This window comes from Sceloporus occidentalis, unplaced genomic scaffold, assembly GCF_023333645.1.
Source record: "Sceloporus occidentalis isolate IW3139 unplaced genomic scaffold, rSceOcc1.0.p SCAF_4, whole genome shotgun sequence".
In the NCBI taxonomy this organism is placed as follows: domain Eukaryota; kingdom Metazoa; phylum Chordata; class Lepidosauria; order Squamata; family Phrynosomatidae; genus Sceloporus; species Sceloporus occidentalis.
The window spans coordinates 83311559-83335694 of record NW_028316984.1 but is presented as its reverse complement, the minus strand read 5'-3'; the positions used below and the strand labels follow the sequence as shown (position 1 = coordinate 83335694).

Here is a 24136-nt window from a genome sequence, read left to right as displayed (position 1 = left end):
AATTTCAGCACAGAATAAGTAAAAAGATATTACAGGAATACCTTGTTAATCTAAATGAATTTAAGCCTCCACGACCAGATGAACTACATCCAAGGATACTAAAAGAACTGGCAAATGTAATATCGGAGCCATTGGCAATCATATTTGAAAACTCCTGAAAAACAGGAGAAATCCCCGCAGACTGGAGGAGGGCAGACGTTCCCATCTTCAAAAAGGGGAAAAAAGAGGATCCCAACAATTATCGTCCAGTTAGTCTGACATCAATACCAGGAAAGATTCTGGAGCAGATCATTAAACAGAGAGTCTGTGAGCATTTAGAAGGCAATTCCATAATCACAAAGAATCAACATAGGGCTCAGAGAAACAAGTCATGCCAGACAGATCTTATCTCTTTCTTTGATAAAATTACCAACTTGGTAGATGAAGGGAATGCTTTGGATATAGTATATCTTGATTTCAGTAAGGCCTTTGACAAGGTTTCCCATGACATTCTTGCAAACAATCTTGTAAATTGTTGGCTAGACAAGGCAACTGTTACATGGATTTGTAATTGGTTAACCGGCTGAACCCAAAGGGTGCTCAACAATGGCTCTTTTTCATCCTGGAGAGAAGTGACCAGTGGGGTCCCACAGGGCTCTGTCCTGGGGCCAGTACTGTTCAACAACTTTATCAATGACTTAGATGACAGAATTGGGGGTATACTTATCAAATTTGCAGATGACAACAAATTAGGAGGAATAGCTAATACAGAGGACAGCATCAAAATTCAAAACAACCTGAATAGACTAGAAAGCTGGGCCAAAGCTAACAAAATGAAATTCAACATGGAGAAATGTAATTGAAATGAAATGCACTTAGGACAGAAAAATGAAATGCACAGATATAGGATGGGGGACACCTGGCTGAGCGAGACTACATGTAAAAGGGATCTAGGAGTCCAAGTAAACTACAAGTTGAATATGAGTCAACAGTGTAATGCAGCAGCTAAAAAGGCCAATGCAATATTAGGCTGCATCTATAAAATTATAGTATCTAGATCAAGAGAAGTAATAGTGCCACTGTATTCTGCTTTGGTCAGGCCCCACCTGGAATATTGTGTCCAGTTCTGGGCACCACAATTCAAAAAGGAGAAACTGGAGTGTGTTCAAAGGAGGACGACTAAAATGGTGAAGGGTCTGGAAACCATGTCCTATGAGGAATGACTCAGGGAGCTGGGGATGTTTAGCCTGGAGAAGAGAAGGTTAACAGGTGATATAATAGCCCTGTTTAAATATTTGAAGGGATGTCATATTGAGGAGGGAACAAGCTTGTTTTCTGCTGCTCCAGAGACTAGGATCCGGAACAATGGATGCAAGCTACAGGAAAAGAGATTCCACCTAAACATTAGGAGGAACTTCCTGACAGTAAGGGCTGTTTGACAGTGGAACACATTCCCTCGGAGTGTAGTGGAGTATCCTTCCCTGGAGGTCTTTAAACAGAGGCTGGATGGCCATCTAACGGGTATGCTTTGATTGAGAGTTCCTGCATGGCAGGGGTTGGACTGGATGTCCCTTGTGGTCTCTTCCAACTTTACAATTCTATGATTCTATGAAAGCCAGTGTGTTCTAGTGATTAAAGTGGCTGGACTGGGGACACCTAGATTTCATGCTCCCTCTTCTAGGACACAAGATTTGGGGCCAGCAATTCTCTTAGCTTAAACCAGCCTTACTGGGTACTTACAAAGATAAATGGGTCAGTGTCTCCCCCTCCCCCCAAATAATCTTTGCAAGAAGGCAAATCAAGACAATGAGGACCTTCTAGGCATGCCTTAACCAATGGAGAAATCCAACATTTCAGAGAGTAAGGCTCATGTTTGAATGACCTAGTGACTGATCTTTGATACTGATGGTATCACAGTGCACAGAGCCATGAGTTATAAACAAAGGAGCAGAGATGATGGCCAGAACCCAGAACAACTATCAGCACTGATCAGGCAGAAAAGCAAAGCACAAACAAGAGATAAGTAGAGAGTCAGATCAAACACCAAAACCATATGTGGACAGCCAACACCACAGAAGCCAGTTTCTAGTCCAGTAAGCCAGATATTCTTGGGAAAACAGATAAAACTTCAACAACAGATAGGTGACCAGTAGTGCTGCTACAACAGGCACTTCAAAGAAACTCTTTGGCTAGCTAGGAGGGTCTGCTGGTCCTCTCCAGGAGATTTAAGGAAACCTGCTATGGCCTGGATTCATGTACAACAAATTCTTCAGTATATTGTGTGCCTTCAAGTCGTTTCTGACTTACGGCACACTAAAGGCAACCCTATCATGGAGTTTTCTTGGAGTGAGAGTGTGTGACTCACACAGTGGATTTCCATGTCTTAGCAGAGAATCAAACCCTAGTCTCCAGAGATGTAGTCCAATGCTTAGACCACTACACACTGACTCTCACATCATGCTGGATCAGTATATTCTTCATTCTACTTTAAAGCAATTCAAATAATGAGTATAATATTTCACACATTAAGAATTCTGGAAGTTACAACTGATGCTCTCTCTGTGTGTTTTTGTGTGTGTAAATCTCATTCTAAGATTACTGTTTACAAATACACAAACAGAAAATTTATTTTGAATTTTGACCTTTATGAATATTCTGCAGTTCTTGGAGGATTAAACGGTAGCTCTAACTCCTGTCCTGAAACTGGGTTCATATTAGCAAGGGAGATAAAATGGGAACAGTTTTGTTTCTTATGCTGGAACCCTGACACAGCACATGAATATATGATCTTTGTTGACAAATTTCACATATAATTTACAAGCTGTATTTTGGATTTTTTAGTAAAACTTGACAAAATAAGTGCATTGTGTGTATGCTGTTATCCACACACTGTGTTTACTGTACCAAAGACAAGTGTACATGCAAATGGCACGTTTGCTGTAGAAAGTGACTAACATTAAATTGATTTTGAGGACCTTTGGATGGTAGAAAGTGCTACCAAAGGCAAGAAGAACTATGTTTTGATGGATCAAATATTCAAGTTGTGGAGGTGAATGTTAAAGAATAATTTGTGTTGCAGAATTCTGTGGGTGTAGCTACAGGGCTGGACAGAGGGGAAATGACATTGCCTCTATAAATAAGAATTCTGCCACCCTCATGAAATTTTCCTCCAGCCCCCAAATTTTTAGCGTTGCGGTAATTTAAAACATTGGTTGAGCATTTAGAGCTACACTTTAGGTGTCTAAAGAAAAAGTGCAGGCAAAGGTACCCTTGGGAATGCCACAAATATATGAGTTGCAGATGGAGTTATTTTCAGCATGTCACTTTCTCTAATGCTAGAAGTCTGAGGACTGAAGAAACATCTCATTGCCTCCACCCTCTAGCTATACCACAACAGGATTCTCATTCAGGGTTGCTTCAATGTTTGTTTGTTTTGAAGAGCCATTTTAGTACAGCAGCACAACATCATTATTAATCTTACAGTGATAGAAGTAGTAAACTGGTTTGGTCCAGCATGTAGGTGCTTCCAAGGTCTATACCTTTGGTTTCCTTCCAAAGTTTGCACACACATCACTCCCCACTTCAAATCTCCTAGAGCTCTGAAGCCAATGATTATTTACACTCTGCTCAGCAATCCAGGAATAAGGCAGGTCCCTTTTCACTTTCTTTCCAAGGCACTGGGAAGGAGTCTAAGCAGCATACACAGTTCCTCTCAACTTGCCCTCAATTTTCAACTTGCCCCCAAAGCTTTGGTAACCTTTCCCAAAAAACTGAGCAGGGAATACTGAAAATCCAGATCACCCTTATATTTGCAAAACACCTCTTAAGTGTAGCTAAGTCATTATCAGCCCCTTTTTTTGGCATGAACAAACACTATTCAGAATTTCTCTGAAGATGCCAGCCACAGCTGCTGGTGAATCGTCCAGAATAAACTCTTCTAGAACATAGCCTCATAGCCTGAAAAAACCCATAAAAAACTACTGTTCAGAAAGAACACACTGTATTACAAGAGGGTGTCTCAGCAGGATGGATTTAAAGCTGGTACTTTTTGCTTTGAGAAATATTTTGCTCAGGTCACAATGATCCTGCAAGGGAGAGGAACTTGTGATGAATCTTAACAGAGCAACTAGATAAGACTGATCAGGTTAGCAAGGCATCTGGAACTACACTCTGATTATCTCCCTGTCCCGCCACAAGCTGCTGGTTGATCTTAAGCTGCATTCCTTTTCTGGTCTGGGGAGGCTTAGGGTGAGAAAGATGTGTGGGGGTGTTTGTAAGTAGGTGGATACCAGTAACAGATGGAGCTGCCCAGCACCACAGGGGGTAATTTATCCAATTCACATAAGGATGTTGAGTGAAAGCAAGGGGAGGGCTGGGAAAGGGGGTGGGAGGAACGGTACACATTTTAAAGACCACTCAAAAGGAAGGAACTGTTACAGATTGTATGCAGGGTGTGTGTGAATGAGAGATGACACAGAAGGAGCAAGGCACTGCTAGATCTTCCTAAAGCTTTGAAGAGAAAGGCCAAGAGGAGAGAGACAAATGAGCTGAGAGGCTGGGAGAGTTTTCCTCCCTGCAACAAGGAAGGAACGTTTAACAAGGAAGCTTCAGATCAGTGAAGGATTATACCAGATCAGAAGATCTTCTTATCCCAGACACATTCTTCTCTTCTTCCTTCTTGAGCAGGCATGGAGTTCAGCAGTGATGCTGACAACCACTCAGCCATTGAGCAGTGTGACTATGCTGAATGGAGTTTCTCAAAGGTCCTGATTCCCTCCATCTACTTGCTAGTTTTCTTTCTAGGCACCACTGGCAATGGCCTGGTGCTATGGACCATTTGCTGGAGAAGCCAGGAGAAACGACGATCTGCAGATACATTCATTGCCAATTTGGCAGTGGCTGACCTGACTTTTGTGGTTACCTTGCCACTCTGGGCTACCTATGCCATCCTGGACTATCACTGGGCCTTTGGCTCTTTTGCCTGCAAGCTCAGCAGCTACCTGGTCTTTGTCAACATGTATGCCAGTGTCTTCTGCCTTACGGGACTCAGCTTTGACCGCTACTTGGCCATTGTTCGCCCCATTGCAAATGCCAAACTGAGGTCAAAGGCTAGTGGACTTTTGGTGACTGTTATACTCTGGGCTATGGCTGCCCTTCTGGCTTTGCCAGCCATGATCTTCCGGAGTGCAGGAATACTCGATGACGAGTATGACAAAGTGACCTGTTTCATGGATTTCTCCAGTGTGGCCACCAATGAGACAGAGGCAGCCTGGGAAGCAGGGCTAGGTTTGTCCTCTACTCTTATGGGCTTTGTGTTTCCCTTTGCTATCATGCTGACCTGCTACTTTTTCATTGCCCGTACCATTGCTGGCCACTTCCGAAAGGAGCACAGCGAAGGACTGAGGAAGCGGAAGCGCCTGCTGACCATTATCATTGTCCTGGTGGCCACTTTTGCTCTATGTTGGCTGCCCTTCCATCTGGTGAAAACTGTCTATATGCTGATGGACTGGGAGGTGATGCCTTTGTCTTGCGATGTCCATGTCTTTCTTAGCAATCTTCACCCCTACTGCAGTTGCTTAGCCTATGTCAACAGTTGCCTCAACCCTTTTCTCTATGCCTTCTTTGATCCCCGCTTCCGACAGGCCTGTGTTGCTGTCCTCTCTTGCACATCAAGGCATTTGGCAGGTGCTGCGGGGGACAAGTCAGCCAGTTATTCCTCTGGGCATAGCCAGAACCAACCAGGGAAAGGACAGGAACCTCAGCGGGAGAAATCATGTCCCAAAACTCAGGAGTCTCTGCTTCGTGGGTAACAAGTAGATAACATCAAGCAGCAATTAAGGACTTTGGACATAATGAGAAACACCTCTGGTGTTTCAGCCAACCTCCCAGTTCTTCTATAGCCTTCCTTTTCTAACACTTTTTTCCTTAAAAACAAAACAAAACACCTATACCTTATTTTGTCTTTCTTCCCTTCCCTTCCTTTCAAAGGTATAGGTCTTAGGGGTAGGGTTGTGGCAAAATGAGAATGTTGTCCCCCCTCCCCATATGAGGATTCTGGGTGAGAAATAAAATTTACCTTCAGTCTTCAAATTTCTAGCATTGCTGAAAGTGAGACATTGTAAACTATTCACATCTAGACATGTCAGATTTCCTGTGTTTGGATTCCCTTAATAACTCTGCCTGCCTCTTTCCTCTGGATGTCTAAACTCTGTTTTTAAATGCTCAATTGAAGCTTTAAGTTACAGCAATACTGGAAATTTGATGTTTGAAAGAAAAATGTGTGGGGGTGTGAGAAATCATATGGGGGGGCAATGTCCTCATTTGACCTCCATTGTAGCTGCACCCTGTGTGTATCCTGCTGAGCTGTCCATTAGTCACTTGACCTCTTTTAATAACAAATATCCTACAATGATATAAAATAAGCTTCTTTAGAACAGTTAGAGTCATGCCTTTTTCTTTGTAGCTAAAAGCTCAAGTGTGTTCTGTACCTCAAAGTATCTTCTATGTTTACTTTTATCAGTTTGCTCACTTGGGTTTAAGATTATAAGCCAAATCCTGAAATGTTCAGTTAAGCAGTATGTAGCACAACTCATGAAATGGAAGAATTCTAAATCAGGACTGGGGAACCTGTGCCTTTATAGAGGATCAGGTCTATTCAGTCTGACCAGAACGGCAAATGGCTATGGATTCTGGGAGGTGTAGTTGAATAACAACTAGAAAGCTACAGATACCTAACTCTTAAATCAGTATGAGCACAATCAAATCAGACAGAATTTGTCAAATCAGACAGAAATAATCTCTACTCTGTATAGATGACTGATGGTGTTTCAAACCAGACCCTGTGAGATGTCAGGACATTTACTAACCAGAACACTTGGCTTCATCTTTTGGTCAGCAGATCTGGAGATGCTGTGACTTGGCAGCTCTCAATTGTTTTGTTCTTTCTATGGGCAGAAATTACATCTAAGTTTCAGAAATGTGTACTTTTAATACCTAGTACCAGAACAGGCACCATGGACAGAGGACATTGCCCTGACAGAGGTTTATCCCTGCAGATATGATATGCCCCACGGAACACATTGGGAACAAATATAAAATTGTATATCCCTTGGTCCCTCTTCTGTACCCCTTCCCTGTTTCTTTTTTTAAAAAAACCCATCTTGCTTGTTTTCTACAAGGAAAAGTAGTCTGAGATCCTGAATGGATGGTTTAGCAATGGTTCCTTTTTGTTTGTTGTTATGATATACCCCTTTTCCCACTGGGAGCTGGTTTCTCTCAGAATGTAAAGAAATGTGTACAGTACCTCCATTTTGCAGGTATCAGAAAGAGAAGCAGAAAAACATAATTACATTTTAATCGGCAGTAAGGATTTCCTCGTAAAGGTTGGGAGGATCCAAATTGCCACTTGGCTGCAATTTCTTCTTGTCTTTACATAAGTTTAAAGTATTAAGCCAGGTAGCTAATTACTCTGAGCATTCCTGATAGTGATGTTATGGATTCTCTTTATTGGATAAAGACGTAAATATGGAAATGTTTCTCTGTAAATGTGTATTCTCTGATCTTGTTCATCAACACACCTAATACAATGTTAGACAACAAGTTTTAATTTCTTTCCTTCTATATTTTTATAGTCAAATGGTTTTTTTTAAACTGCATTTTTTAAAAAACCTGGAACATTTCTAAATAAAACTAATGCTGAAATTTTAATTGTCTGGCAAATTGTGCAAACTGGGAAATCCTTTTAACAATCAAATATTCTTTATTAAGTCAGATGAATAACAAGCTTATTCTATAATATTTTCTTTTTTCCCCCTTCTATGTCTTGTTGTGTGCCTCAAAGTCATTTTTAACTTATGGCAACCCTAACGCAAACCTGTTACAGGGCTTTCTTGACAATCTGTATCTACACAATGTGAAATAGATTTCATTTAAGCAAGGAAAAATAATGCATAATTTTGTTTTAAGTATTCAGTTTTTCACATGGCCTAACTTAAAACTGTTTCCTATTAAGGAATATTCTAGATCCTGGGATTCACCTTGGCTAATGTGCTCCTGTGGCACTATGGACTCTGCTGTGAAACCTATGTAACTGTTGACCATATTTTAAGATGTGTGCATGTGTGTCAGTCTCATTCACACAAACAGAAAACAAAACAAAACCTGCCCAAAACTCAAGTGGTAAAAATTGCTGTGTACATAGCTCTTGTACTGGATGAAGTATTGCCTGTGCCTCAGCTCCACATTTAACATAATTCAGTGGTAAAGTTCAGCATTATAACATTTTCTGGATTAAATAGACAGTAGGTTCAATGTTTTAATACTTCCTAATGAAAACAACCTCCCTGGACATAAAAATGTTTTTGGGAGGAGGCTACATTGAACACTTTCCCCTGCCATATTAGATTTATATATTAGTTTTGTTCATGTAATGTATGCTTTTGGATGCAATTCAGTTATGAAACCCTACCTGCAAACTAGGAAACCCTATGCTCGCTATACTCTGCTGAATGTGTACAACTCTATATGGTCTACACAGTCCATATAGGGTTGTACACAACACATCATAGATAGGGTAGTGGGGTAGAATTCAGGACCTGTTATTGCAATTGTTTAGTAATTTTTTATGAGCTCAGAAATGGATGTGGGCTCCACCTAGATAAACTTAAGACAATGAAATGAAACAGTTTTATGAGAGAAAAATGATCTCCAACCAGTTCCAAGAACTGGGTGGGGAGGAAAAAGCTTAAAGAGATTTCCATACACAGCAGTGTTCAGGGACGTAGCCAAGGGGGGGATCTTGGGGTCCGGACCCCCACCCCTTCCATTAGAAAAATGAATGGTATGTGCTGCTGCGCCGCTGCACCCAAGCCCCATTATAATGGTGGCACTTAGTCTGGACCCCCCCTTCCTAAAATCCTGGCTACGTCCCTGCAGTGTTGTGAACCCCTTACCTGTGTTGTATGTGCAAGACCAACTGTACCCAAAAGTAGGAGAGCCATGGCTGAAAAACTCAAATGTGTGCTGTAGGTGGTTTATAGTGTAGCTATGGGTGGGAGCAAATGAGCACATGGCCCTCCCAATAAGAATTTGGTCTCCCAAATGAAATTTTCCTTCAGTCCCTAAATTTCTAATGTTCCAAAGAGTGAGACATTGAAATTCATTCACATCTCAAACTCATATTTGCTGTGTTTTCATTGGTCACTTTGCTTGCCCCTTTTCCTTGGATGCCTAAACTGTATTTCTAAATGGTCAATGTTTTAAACTAATGCAGTCTTAGAAATCTGAGGGCTGATGGAAAATTTGATTGGGGAGGCAGGATTGTTCTTCTTGTTTTTTGTGTGGAAGGGAGTGAGAATGGCCTCATTTTACCACCTTAGTGTGATCTGAATAATTTGAACTAATTGTTATGTGAAAGACAGGAAGCTGCCTTACATCTTTTTTCCATTTAGTTTAGTAGTGTCAACACAGGCTGTCAGTCATTGTCCCAGGTTTTTCACAGGAATCTTTCCAAACCCTAACTAGAGTTACTAGGGACTGAACCAGAGAATTCTTGCATTTGAAGCATGTGATTTGCCACTGGGACACTTCCCTAACTTCTGAAGATGGACAAATGGGAACTGAGTGTTTTGAGTGATCAAGAGATAGAAGGACAATGAATTTTTGGCTCAGATGGAAAAGGTTGTGGGCCCCAAATTTTGCTTGCTGCTGGAAGTAGAAAAGAATGCTCTATGTGAGAAAGAGGAGAAGGAGCCCGGCTAACACTGGCAAATTGTCACTGACATAATTTCTGGACCCATCTCAGAATTCTCAACCTGTTGGTGAAAAGAAAGTTGGGGTCACAATTCATCACAGTAGAACAATGGCTGCTATTTTGGTGGGATCAATTACTTTTCTATGTAACAAATAAAACTTTAGTTTTTTGTGGGGTTTTGAGGCTATGGGGACCGAAAAACACACAAAAAACTATGGATGCTGGCCATGAAAGCCTTCTACTTCACAAATAAAACTTTGTTAATAATGTTCTGTTGAATAATGAAGTGGGCTGTGGTTTACCAAAGCTTATGTCACCCCCCCCCCCCCCCCAGTGTTTCAGGTGTTTCAGAACATGATTAACAAAGTCCAAGACCCCATCCAGATTATCTTGGGTAAACTTTCAATAACTAACCCAAGAAAATGTTAATTTAATACTGAAAACCCTTGGCTCCATATGTGTATCTGAGCAGGAGCCAAACCTTAAGGAGGTACATAAAAGATGCAGATCTGAGTCTGAAGGGAGAAGCAAACTGGGAAGGAAGAATGAGTAAGGAATGCAGAGCAATGCATATATAAACAGCAGAAGTAAATCTAATGATGTGATTTATGCTAAGGTGTTCACTTCCCTTTTGGGGACTCCTAGGAGATTATTCAGCCAAAGCAGTTTCTTTTCTTTTTACAAGAAATGCAGTTGATAAATTTTTCCAATATTTGCAATGGGGATGTGTCACTTCAATGTCTGTGTCTAACTCCCTAGAAATTTCAGTTTGTGCTTTGTCTCTGAGGGCCCTTGGCTTTTTTGGAAAACTGCATAATTTCAGGGGGAAATCTTCTGATTTTTCAGAGCTTTGCTAAAATGCTTTGAATATTTTAACATATTTGGGGAATGAGGGATGTGCTCATTAACATGTTAGTTTAAAATATTTTTATCAATTTAAAATATATTTAATATATTTACAGTATGGGTGTACTGTAAAGTGGACCTCAGAAGTCCTCGGCTGCTCCATCAGTTTGTTCTCATCCTACAAAACCACCTGCTATTGGCTCCCTCAGCTAAGCCTGACAATGGGGCAGTTTGGGGTAGCTTGGCGGTGGGGCAGGTGTTTGTGCCTGCACAAAGGAAAAGGAGGAACATTGTACTGGTCAACAATGGAGCCCAGGGGGCTATATAAGCCCCCTTTGCCTCAGCACCACCAAACTCTTGTTTTTCCAAGGCCTGCCCTACTACTTTCACTTTACAGTTTGGGCTACACTGGTCGCATTAAGGTATAATAAGATTTATTTTTCCTTGTCTGTCAAATGAGTTACTTTTCTTTTCCTTTCACTATATATATTGGGCAAGTTGCAGTTCTGGCAGCAACTAAATATAGTATGGCTGAAATCAAATCAAAGATCTAGAAAACAACCTGGGGGCACTTTTAAAAGTAAATGGTAGTTCTTGCCATTGTGGGACCCTGGTACCAGTGTCACATAATAGTGACCTCATTATTTGGGAGGGAAACCCAGATTGGTGGGATCTCTGGAGGAAGGAAATCATAGAATCATAGAGTTGGAAGAGACTGCAAGGGCCATCCAGTCCAACCCCCTGCCATGCAGAAACTCTCAATCAAAGCATACCTGACAGATGGCCATCCAGCCTCCGTTTAAAGACCTCCAATGAAGGAGACTCCACCATACCCCGAGGGAGTGTGTTCCACTGTCAAACAGTCCTTATTATAGGAAGTTCCTCCTAATGTTGAGGTGGAATCTCTTTTCCTGCAGCTTGCATCCATTGCTCCAGGTCCTGTTCTCTGGAGCAGCAGAAAACAAGCTTGCTCCCTCGTCAATATGACATCCCTTCAAATATTTAAACAGGGCTATCGTATCGCCTCTTAACCTTCCCTTCTCCAGGCTAAACATCCCCAGCTCCCTAAGTCGTTCCTCATAGGGCATAGTTTCAAGACCCTTCACCATTTTAGTTGCCCTCCTTTGGACACGCTCCAGTTTCTCAATGCCCTTTTTGAATTGTGGTGCCCAGAACTGGACACAATATTCCAGGTGAGGCCTGGCCAAAGCAGAATAGAGTGGCACTATTATTTCCCTTGATCTAAACACTATACTTCTATTGATGCAGCCTAAAATTGCATTGGCCTTTTTAGCTGCTACATCGCACTGGAAGGGTTCTCTCAACAACAATGGGCCCTTTCACACTACATAATTATAGAGATATGATTCCATTTTATCTGCCATGAATTCATCCTATGGAATCCTGGGATGTGTAGTTTGATCAGAGGTGTCAGAGGAGTCCTGATAGAGATTTCTAAATGACCCTCCCTCAACTTCCAATCCCAGAATTCCATAGGATGTTGCCATGGGAGTTAAAGTGGAATCATAGCCCTGTAATTGAGGGCAAGTGTGGTGTAGTGGTTTGATCACTGGTCTACAATTCTGGGAGACCAGAGTTTTATCCCAGACTGAGTATAAAAACCCATGGACCTTGGGCAAGTCACCCTTTCTCAGCCTTAGAAGATGGCAATGGCAATTCCTCTCTGAAGAAACTTGCCAAGAAAACCCTATGATAGGTTCACCTTAGGGTTGCCATAAATCAAAAATGACTTGGAGGCACACAATAACAGTAACAACTGTGTTGTGAGAAAGGGTACCAGGTGTAGGCAAGAAAGGGAAGGTTGAAAGAAAACTATCACCAGTGTTAGGCTAGGCCGACATATTGAATCAGTTGCCAGGCTGATTTTATATTTAGCTATATCTTCACATTGATGGGATGGGGGATGGAAGATTATTACAGATGGTGTTTGTTTCAAGTTAATAAAGCTGCTCACTCAGTGTACCATGTCTTGTCTCTTTATTTTTCCTACATTTGCTGGTGTGAACCCTTTCAAACCAACTCCCAATTGGAGAAAATACCTTGTTTTTCTGAAGTGGTGCTGGAAAAAGAAAACCTCTTTGCCAGTTCATTACATTTAAAGATGTGACTAAAAACACTTCTAATCTGCATTTTCTAGCCTTGCTTTCTTCCCCTGAGGTCTTTTTGGTCCTGCTTCTCCCAAAGTTCTCTTGGGAAGCTAAACACTTAACACATCCCAAGAAAGACCACCATCAGACCTTGTTGTAAGAACCAATAAGACATCCAAATAGAGGCCATTCATTTGACACCTTTCATTGTTAGAAAATTACTTGACTGTATTTGATTTCAGTTACACTTAAGTGCAAATCACATATTTTTTCTTTCAAGTCAGAGGTGTCACATTGGCAACATAAAGCTGGGTGAGAGGAGGGGATAGACTCATGAACATCACATGCTTTTTGGCAAGGCAAGGAAAAGTGTGGCATCTGTGAATGACTTTGGTACTCCATTAAGAAACATGGACTATTCATCAAACCAATCTGCCAAACTGGCCAAGGTAGTCTACTGCTGGACTACCATGGTTGGCCCTCTGGAAATTATGCCTACAGTGCCTTTAAAATAAGGAAATGGATTTGCATTTTTGCATTTGCTATCAAAATTCAATTTAGGCCTAGCTGAATTAGTTGAAAGAGAATTCTTTGGGGAAAAAGCAGGTCAACAATCCAAGAATTAACCAATGAATAAATGCTAGTTCATTCATCCACTGAAGTTTCAAAAAGAATTCAGCAAGTAGAATTAACAAGGAAATAACCATTTATTTGACCCTGTCGGTCTATGATTTTGAGCATTCTAAAGCGTAGTATGGGATTTATATCCTCAATTATTTATTTAGTTATACACATTTTGACAATTATTGGTATGTGAATGTCAAATGTGTCGAGAAGGACTGTCAGTGGCTACTTGACTAAGCAGAAAGCTTTCTTAGTGTGCACAGAGGAAACTGTTGTGGCACACACTTTTCTGCTCCACTACCTTGCCACAGCTCTGTGCCCATCAACAACGGATACCTAAGGCAGCTGCCTCACTCTACCTAATGCCTGCCCTGTGTCCCAACCCCTATCACATCCCTTCAACATTTCACGGATGAAAACTTGAACACATTTGTCCAAGTATCATCACCATGTGGCCAAGATAACAAAAGTTATGGAAACATGGAAATTCTAAACGCAAATGAGAATATAGGCTATTAGAAGGTTAAACAGTACTGTTGCTGCCAAATTCAGACAGTTGGTGGGTATGCAGCCATATAGATAGATAGATAGATAGATAGATAGAGTTATATTTCAGTGAAGGCACATGCAAATATCCATTGCTTATTCAGTCAACTGAATTCACACTGTCATAGTGAGTACAAAGTGGATATATAGTAAAAAATTCACCTCCTTGAATGGCAGGACAATACAAATGATTATAAATGTAATTTTACCACACACCTATAGCTAGAGCTAAACTTTTCCTTGCCTCTTGACACAGTGTAAATTTTCTCAGAAGATTTATGGGGCAAATGTGATCCTGAGGGCTCTGTTGCTGTCCCAACAGGAATGCATATGTTTGTGGGATTTTGGTGAGCCATGTGGCATGGTGACCTTGGAGGGAGAGAAGGCAAGGTAGGCACAGCTCCACCATGCCTAGGCTCAGAGGAAGATTGCTATCACCCTGGCTTTGGAGAAGAGAACGGCAGTATCTGTTGGACTTGATCCCCTTCCCCACTGCCATTCCCTTCTCCTTTTGTGTCATGTCTTTTTAGATTGTAAGCCTGAGGGCAGGGAGCTATCAATTTAACAATATGTAAGCCACTCTAAGATCCTTTGTGGCTGAAGAGCAAGGTATAAATACTCTAAATAAATACATAACGTAGTAGTCATTACTACGAATGGGCAGGGAGGTGCTGTTGCTTTGACATGTCCCAGGACAAATTGCCCTTAGATCCCCTCTTTTCTGGGGAGCCCAGACATGTTGCTTTAGATGACCAACCTAGCCCTGGTTGATGGAGCTAACATGGAAGCTTTTTAGTCTGTTCTGCATTGCTTTCTTGCTCTATGCAGACTGTGCTATTACCACTTGATAAAAGTATCTACTGGTTGTTCATCTGAGGAAGAAGCCTCAAGTCTATGAAAGCTCATGCTACCAACTTCTATCTTTCAGTTAGTCTCAAAGGTACTGCAAGATCCCTTACCATACTGGTTGTTCTCTGTTTCTCATTTGAGAATTGAGGGATAATGATTAGAAAAGCATCTGCCAGTAAAATCATTTTTTTGTTTTGTGGCAAACAATTTTGACTGAGTGAGCTGCCATAGAAAACTGGCTCTCTGCCACTCTTGAATAATTTGAAGAGTTGTTCTCCCCTCCCTGCACACATAGGTCTCCTCCTCTTTTGCCAAACAGCAGGAATCTGAGATAATTAAGTGGCTGGTAAATCTAAGGCTGCATCTACACTGCAGAATTATTGCAGTTTGATACTGCTTTAACATCATGGCTCCATCCTATGGAATCCAGGGATCTGTAGTTTGTTGTGGCACCAGGGGTCTCTGACAGAGCAGGCTAAATATCTCACAAAATAAAGAATCCCAGACTTTCATAGCATCGAGTTATGGCAGTTGAAGTGATGCATTAATTCTGCAGTGTAGATGCAGCCCAAGAAAAGATGTCAGTCCAAGACTGGATTTATGCACAAGCTAAGTTAGTTTAGGGCCCCAGAATATGTTGGCGTGAAAGTTCCTAGCTCTCAGCGCCTGGGCCCTCTCTTCAAGCCCCAGGGCAATGGAAAGAAATAACCAGGGTCTGCTCCTCATAACATTATTATAATTATAACATTATAAATAAAATTATAAATAACATCAATCTTGTAACATTAGCTAGGCATATCTCCTGTAACATCCCAAGGCATCATCCCAGGTCTCAGGTTTCATGCCTGAAATCTCAAGGCCTGGAATAGATTCCTGATCTGGGAAACCTAACAGGGACCTCTATTTAAAACAAACAAACAAAAAATAATCCAAAAATATATTTTTTAAAAAATCCAGTTAGAATAGTATTTTTTGGTAGTGGGAATAACACTGTGGGGTCTCTTAAAGCTGACCCAGCTTTGGGCCTCAGTGTGTTTTAATTTAGCCCAGCAGTTCACCTAATCCTGCTTGCAATACATGTTGATGCAAACACCCTCAACACACTCCTGTGAGGCTAGTCAGGCAGTTACTGCCCACGTATATAAAAGCTGAGCTGGTAGGAGTGTTTGTGTGTGTTGTTTGTGGCTTATCTTAAGAAACGTTTGAAGATTACAGCTGGGTTAATTAAACTGCTCCTTTTCAGGTGGGTGGGGGAGAGGAGAGACCTAAGCAAAAGTGCAAATGCTGACAGTTGCTTATGGAAGTCTTCCTAAAGATAGCATCTAGGAAAGAGCAAAAACAACATCCTCCCCAAACCATAAAAGGCAAAGAGGCCTCAATTTCTCAGGCCAGGCTAATTGATCTAAATAGTCCCATGGAGAGGAAAAGAAAGACTGTTTTGAGCTGAAATATATTTAGGTGATGATGGACAATGCTCGGGGTCTAGCGATTCTGGTGACAGAAATGAATAAGCTGATGCTATTAGAGAGCCACCCACTGACTCATTGCTGTGCTTCTGTGTCACTCAGCTTGCATTCGTGGGAGGGATAGGATTGTTTCAACAATGCAACAGCTGCAGGTTTGATGGCCTTTGAGGAGAGCTCTCCTCTCCCCAAACGTGAATGAGGTAGGGAAATGTTGGAAGCCCTCACAAGTGGGTGTTGTTTTGAAGCCCACGTTAAGGGTAGTTACTTTGAGGGAGTGGGGAGTATCTGCCACTAAGACGCACTTATTTGGGTAAAAATTGCAAGGGAGGTTACTGTGTCCAACAGCCAGGGCTATTCTGCTGCACTGACAGCTGTTGTGTTGGAGAAGCCTGTTTATTAATTCACATTGAAATGTCTGAGAACAAGCCCCTGCCTAACCAATGACCTGTTTGGCATCTTGATTTAGCTCTAGTCAGGACATAGGAATAACTCCGTTATACTTGTGAGAGCAAGGTCATGTGTGTTGGACCTATACACACTATTGCTGTGTAGACCAGTTCACCCCTGACTATTCCTGGCTGTCTTTAAATATCTGATATCAAGTGGAAGATAGAGCAAGCTTCTTTTCTGCTTCTTTGGGGACTAGAACATGAAGCAGTGGAGCCAAATTACAAGTAAAGACATTCCGCCTAAACATTAGGAAGAACATCTTTACTGTAAGAACCGTTCAACAGTGGAATACACTGTCTCAGAAGGTGGTATACTCTCTTTCTTTGGAGACCTAGTAACAGCGTTTGGATGGGCATCTTTCAGTACTTTAGTTGTGGATTCCTGCATGGCAGGGGTTGGATTAGATCATATTTTTCACACAATGAGACATGTATGGAAAAGCATGGACCCTTCCAACTCTTAAGTATCTAGGATTCTGTGATTGGGAAGATCTGAAGGGAGATTCAAAGTGTGTACAGATGAACTACTAAAGAAGTCCCCTTCAGAAATTCCAACTCATCTCAGAAAGGCCAAAGAGGCAGCATTCCTGGAGATGTTGGTGGCGGGGGTGTTTAGATCCCACCAGCTCCAGCCAGCAGAGTTAATGTTGAAGGATGACAGAAGTCTCAGTCCAACAACACCTAGTAGGCCATAATTTATCATTTATTTATATGTTTATTTAATTTATAACCTGCCTTTCTCCCTAAACAGAATACAAGGCAGTGCGCAGAGATTTTAAAAAGAGTACCATTTTAAAAAATATTCATATAAAATTTCAAAAGACAATTAAATGATAGTTCAGTTAAAAATACAAGGTTAAAGCAACGTAACACACAATTAAAACTTAGTAAAAAAAAAAAAAAGATAAAAACACAACCTTATTAAAAGCTCTTTTTGCCAAATAAATCACAAGCCAAAGGCCTGCCTGATTAAAAAATTTTTTTCCTGTCAGCAAAAGAAAAGGAGAAAGGGGGCCAATGAATCCTCCCATGGGACAGTATTTTATAATCTGGGAGCAACCACTGAGAAGACTCTTTTCCTGTGTCCTTACCAAATGTGCTTGTGATGGTGGTGGGACTGAAACGAAGCCTTCTTTCAAAGGTCTTAAGACTTGGGCATATTCATATAAAGAGATATGGTCTTTCACATACGTAGTGTGGACCCAAACCATAAGACCCAAGCCAAGAGCTAAGCTAAATGAAAGTCAACACACTCTTGCCTTTAGTGAACATTTGGTTTGAAGGAAATGCCAAGATTCTCAACAATTCCAACTTCTCCTGTTTATTTATTTATTTGTTGTTGTTGTTGTGTACTTAACAGTCATTTCTGACTTAGGGTGACCCTAAGGCAAATCTATCATGGTGTTTCCTTGGGAAGATTTGTTCAGAGGAGGTTTGCCATTGTCTTCCCTTGAGGCTGAGAGCATGTGACTTGCCCCAGATCATCCAGTGGATTTCATGGCCAAGCTGGGAACTGAACTCTGGTCTATACAGACTTTTAAAAAGGGACTAGTTTCTTTGTCTGGAAGTAGACTTCCCAGGCTACATCTCACTCCCTCCTGAGGAGAATAATATGGATAGATGCTTGATGGAGAATTCTAGGACTTCATTTTTGTTGTCATTGGACAGCAGCATATAATCTCACACTCCTAGAGAAGCAAAAAGCCAAGAGAGGGATCCATGCTTTCCCACTCATAATTCCCATTGTGTGAAAAATATGATTGTAGGCAACACATGTACACACAAATACTTTGAAGATCAATAATTTACTCACTGCAGGCAATCCTACCACCAATGCAGATCACAACTATTTCACAGAGTCATTGGGTTTATAGTTTCTGTGGCCAGTTTGTCACCTGTTGTCCAACCTTCTGGTGATGATCCACTTTGTATTCATTGAAATTTGTCTTCAGATAGAATACATCCATACTCTCCACCATCACAGCACTACCCAGTCAGCTTGACAACACCTACCACTTCACTGGCATAGACATTCAAGACAGATAACCATCATACCACAGTGAGGTGGCAGAATAAGACTTTGTGGTGCATGTCTGTCAATGTATATAATGTGGCTGAAAAACAGTGGTTTAAGAGAAGCCCACAATGGAGTCCAGTATTATTGGAAAGTCCTACATACAGAGCTCCTCACAATACCCATCAAAATGTAGCTACTATGTCTTTTTAAATTTTAAATCATTTAATTAATTATTAAGTCAATATTTTTGTGACAAGAAAAAAGAAGCAACAATAGAAAAAAAATGAGAAGATTATAAATAAAAATTTGTAAAATGTTATGTTTCAGGCAGAGTGATTGCTCCATAAAAGCTTCATTTGGAGACAACTATTATGTACTTCAGAACATAAAGATATACCATAACTACAAAAAAGGATGTTAAATAATGCTCCAAGATGCCACAGTGGCACTCTGTCTGGCTGTTTTGGTTTTTCAGAAAAATAAAACAAAAAGCACAAGACAAAAAAAAATTGGGCCCCATCAGGCTTTGATTAAGTAAAGATGACACCTCCATTGCATGGTATTTGGACATCTGCCCCTCTTAACACTATACATTTAAGATTCCAAAGTAAAACCACAAGCCAGGGAGTGTGTGCCACTCTATCTTTCTATCTCCATGTCTACTTGCTAATTATGTTGTTTGGCTCTTTCTCATATCTGGAAAGGATGCAGGTTGAACAGTGTCTGTAAAACTTTCTTTTGTTCATTCTTGTTTGTGCAACTTTTCTTATCATGGTGAGCTAATGATTTTTGCCTTTCTTGCCAAATTCTTAATTCCACGGGGATTAATTTGAGTTATGATCTAACACATATTAAAATAAAATAAAAAGTTAAAGGAAGGACACAATAGGTTGCTTTATTTTAAGTTACTGTACTTGGATGTGGGCCAGGTGCAATCTGAGAACTGATTCACACTTTGTTCAGTAGCCACAGTTGCTGCATGTACACACACCCCTTGTATCCTAGCGAGCCCTATTATGTGTAAAAGGAAAATTTGATGTTGTTAGCTGCCCTTGAGTTGACCTTGATGTATGGAGTGAGTGGGTGAGACATCTCCAAGACCCTCTGTCCTCAACCTCTTTGCTCAGGGCTTTCAGGCTCAGGACTGAGTCCTCCCTGAGTCAGTTTTTCCACCTAACGTGCAGTTTTATTCTCCTTCTGTTGCCTTTCACCTTTTCTAGCATCATTGTCTTTTCTAATGGTTCATTTTTCCTCATGATGTGGCCATAGTATGACAGCCTCAATTTAGCCATCTTGGCTTCCCGAGAGAGTTCAAGTTTGATCTGTCCTAGAACCCATTTGTTTGTCTTTTTGGATGTTCAGCACCACATCTCAAATGTTTTCTTCCTATTTTTTTTTTTTTTTTTTTGCTGTCCAGCTTTCACATCTGTACATGGTGATGAAGAATGCAGTGGCTTGAATGATCCTCACTTTAGTGTTCAGAGTTATATATTTGTACTTTAGCAACTTGTCCAGTTATTTTATAGCTGTCCTACCCAGTCCTAATCTTCTTCTGGATTCTTGACTGCAATCTCCATTCTGATCAATATGTGAAGAGGTATGGGAACTCTTTGACTATTTCAATTTTCTTATTGTTGGGGAATGAATTAATGTAGATCTTCGTTTGTCATTATTTTTGTGTTTTGTTGTTGTTAATTCAACCTTAGCATTTTCCTCTTTGAACTTCTTCAGTAATTATTCTATGTTTTTGTTTGTTTCTGCTAGTAGCATTGTGTCATTGCATATCTTGGGTTGTTAGTGTTCCTTCCTCCTATCTTCACTCCTCCTGCCTCTGAGTCCAAGTCCACTCTGCACATATAGATTGAATAAATAGGGTAATAGTATGCAGCCTTGCCTGATACCTTTGCTGATTGGGAACCGTTTTCTTTCTCCATATTCTGTTTCAATGGCAGCCTCTTGTTCTGAATACAGATTACACATAAAGACATTCAGGTGCTGTGACACTCGCATTCCTATAAGCACAAACTATAGCTTTTCATGATCTATGCAGGTAAAAGCTTTGCTGTAGCCAATAAGCCACATGCAGATATGCTTCTGGAATTCCCTGGTGCACCCCATTATCCACCGTATGCTGGCAATGTGCAAGGTTAAGCATATATAAATATATAAGGACTAGAAGGTGTGTGGGAGGGGGGCATTTTTGGATTACAGTTCCCATAATCTCCCAGACAGGGCAGCCACTGATCATGCCACCTGGGCCATTATGGTAATTGCAGCTGAAAAAGTAAGAGCCCTGGTGGCACAGTGGTTAAATGCCTGCACTGCAGCCACTCACTCAAAACCATAAGGTTGCAAGTTCAATACCAGAGAAAGGGCTCAAGCTTGACTCAGGCTTGCATCCTTCTGAGGTTGCTAAAATGAGTACCCAGATTGTTGGGGGCAATTAGCTTACAGTTGTAAACTGCTTAGACCAGTGGTTCTCAACCTTCCTAATGCCACGACCCTTTAATACAGTTCTTCATGTTGTGGTGACCCCCAACCATACAATTATTTTCATTGCTACATGCAAATATGTGTTTTCCGATGGTCTTAGGCGACCCCTGTGAAAGGGTCGTTCGACCCCCAAAGGGGTCCTGACCCACAGGTTGGGAACCACTGGCTTAGACACTGTTAGTTCAGTATGAAGAAGTATATAAATGAAGCTGGGTTTTTTTTTTGTAACCTTTCCAAGCTCTAACAAGGACACACAGATGTATCCAACAGACAGCAATGCATAATCTTTAAAGACATTCACATCACAATCACAGCAAGTGCTTCTAGGTAAGAGTTTAATTGCACAATTAGCTTGCCTTTGAGGGGGGGGGGATTTGATGGAGCTAGTCCAAAAATACTGCCTTTCACTTGGAACCTTCCCACTTCTTCCATCTTTTTTCTTTTCACAGGAAAACCAAAAACCAAACCATTAAGGCATAAAAGATGGGATAGTTGCACAATATCTTTTAACTAGTATTGTTAGAAGTCTTCCACCTTTACCCATCTAGAGCTTTGAGACATTATTATTTTTAGATAACATTCCCAACTGCCATGTTGGCTCAAGGACTCTGTGAGTGACAGTCCAAACAAACAAATGTCTCCAAACTCTCTTGTTCATTATAGCAAACACTTGTGAACATATGGCAAACAAAGCTGTCAAATCCAAACTGATCCTAATTCTATATTCCTATCTACCTGTAATCTTGTTTTCAGCTCATTGTGTAGATTACCTCCAGATATAGATACTTATTTTTCAGTCACATTTTATATTATTTTGAAATCCAGTCTAGGATTTCCCCATTATAGATTTCATGGTGTTTCAAGCATATGAGTTTTGTTTTGTTTAGGCCAGCCACCTGAAATTACTGTCATTGCTTAACATTGCAGACTGGTCTGAATTAGGATGGAGACATTCAGTATGAAATGCATCAGAAGCAGTGCAAACCATGAGTACTCATGCTAAAATAGATCAGTTAGGCTTAAAAGTGTAGCTAGATCCCCCCCCCCTTTTTTTTTCCTTTTTGAATAGAAACATTGAAGATGGGAGGCTTTCCATTCTCTGCCAATATTGTTTTGCATAGCACTAAAGGTACCTATTTTCATCTGAAAACTTCTGGGAGATTTGTAACTATTTATAAACAATGAGTAAAACATATCACTGAAGTATAAGAGACTCTGTGCTTCTCTTCTCTTTCCTTTCAGGGAAGCAAGCAGGAGCTCTTTTCAGTCCAGTGTGCCATCTATTTGATTTGTCATCCCAGTCTCTTTATTTTCCATTTCCCTTCAAGGAGGGAAATGGCTAGATGGAGCCACTAGGAGAGAGAATTTAAGGAACACTAATGGAAACAAAACAGGAGAACTTTAAACTTGTGCACTGCCTCAAGAAAGGAGAGCAACAGAGGAAGCACCATGAAGCAAAATGTTAGAAGGAGATAAGAGAAATGTCAACATCCTGAGCATAACAAGGGGATAAAGAGAAAAACAAATGCCTGGGAGATGTACAGGGTGAGACAGACATTCATTTGGGTCTGGACCTATTTTGTTCTATGTCATGCATGTCTAATGGGTATACAAAGGTAGCATCATGAATGTTTCTATTTCCAGACTAGTCAGCAATTTTTGTTTTCCTTTTGTGAAAAATCAGAAAATGCTAGATTATTTACTGGTTTGGAAAAACACATGCCAGCATATTTAGCTTCCCATATATGAAGAGGTCAGTACATAAGCAATGACAGAAATGTCATTTATGTCAGAAGTCATTGCCATCTATATAACATATCTAGCTACCAGATGTTATTCAAGATAGCAAGTACTTGCTAAGATAAGGAGACATCCAGTGCATGAATGTATTGCATAACTGCCAAAGATAATACAATACTTCATTTTCAAATTTCAGGTTTTTTGGAATACTTCTAGTCAGGTGGTGCCAAAGTGGGTTAGATCCAAAGTGTCTCCAAGAAAAGTTCCATGCAGAATGCCTCTACTGATGGAAATGCAGGTTTAGAGGAGCAATCTTTTTAAATTCTTTTTCATTTGTTCTTCAGCACTCAGTGCCAACTCCTCACTGTCATGAAGAGCACCCCAACTGAGGCCCACTACACACTGCAGAAATAATCCAGTTTGAGACCGCTTTAATTGCCCTGGCTCTGTGCAAGGGAATCCTGGAAATTGTAGCTTATTGAACCACCAGATCTATCTGACAGTGAAGGCTAAATGTCTCATAAAAATACAGTTCCTAGAACTTCCTAGCATTGAGCCAGGGCAGTTAAAGTGGTCTCAGACTGGATTATTTCTACAGTGTGTTTTGGATCATACTGGAACAGAATTTTTCTTTGTAAACATTGATCCTGAGAAAAATCCCAGACCTGGCTATCAGGGCTTAAAATCAGGAGTGTGCATTCATTCACTCTGTTTCGATTCTACCATCTCTGCAATGAGTTCAAGGTGAGGTATGTGGCTCTCATCTTCTTCACTTTTGTTCTCACACAAACCCTATTAAAGCTAGGGAAGGGTAGAGTCCAAAATCACCTGGCAGGCCTTCAGTATGATCCAGCAGAAGCCAGGATGTTGCAGTGGTCCGAGCTTTGGACTATGACTCTGGAGACCAGAGTTTGAATCCCAGTTTGACCATGTAAACCCATTGGGTGACCCTGAGCAAGTCATACTCTCTCAGCCTCCAGAGGATGGCAGTGGACAAATCTTGCCAAGAAAACCTCCTGATAGGGTTGCCTTAGTTTTGCCATATATCTGAAACAAATTGAAGGCACACAACCACCATCATCATCATCACCACCACCACCACCACCACAACAACAACAACATATGATCCAGCAGGGCTTTTATTAGATCTGAAGGCTGTGGTGTACTGGCCTCTGCTACTGTGAATCAATACATACACTCCAATATTTCACAGGTGAAAACTGGCACATGTGGCCACATCAGAGTGTGGTCAAGATGGCAAAATTTAT

At 40.9% G+C, this 24136-nt stretch overlaps 1 protein-coding gene across 1 annotated transcript; it reads left to right on the top strand.

Moving 5' to 3' along the window:
• The first annotated feature begins 4420 nt into the window (after window positions 1-4420).
• APLNR (apelin receptor) lies at window positions 4421-6134 on the top strand. Its single transcript, XM_089520596.1, has one exon. It carries the CDS (start codon window positions 4668-4670, stop codon window positions 5787-5789), a length of 1122 nt encoding a protein of 373 aa, XP_089376722.1. The 5' UTR covers window positions 4421-4667; the 3' UTR covers window positions 5790-6134.
• Window positions 6135-24136: the final 18002 nt, after the last annotated feature.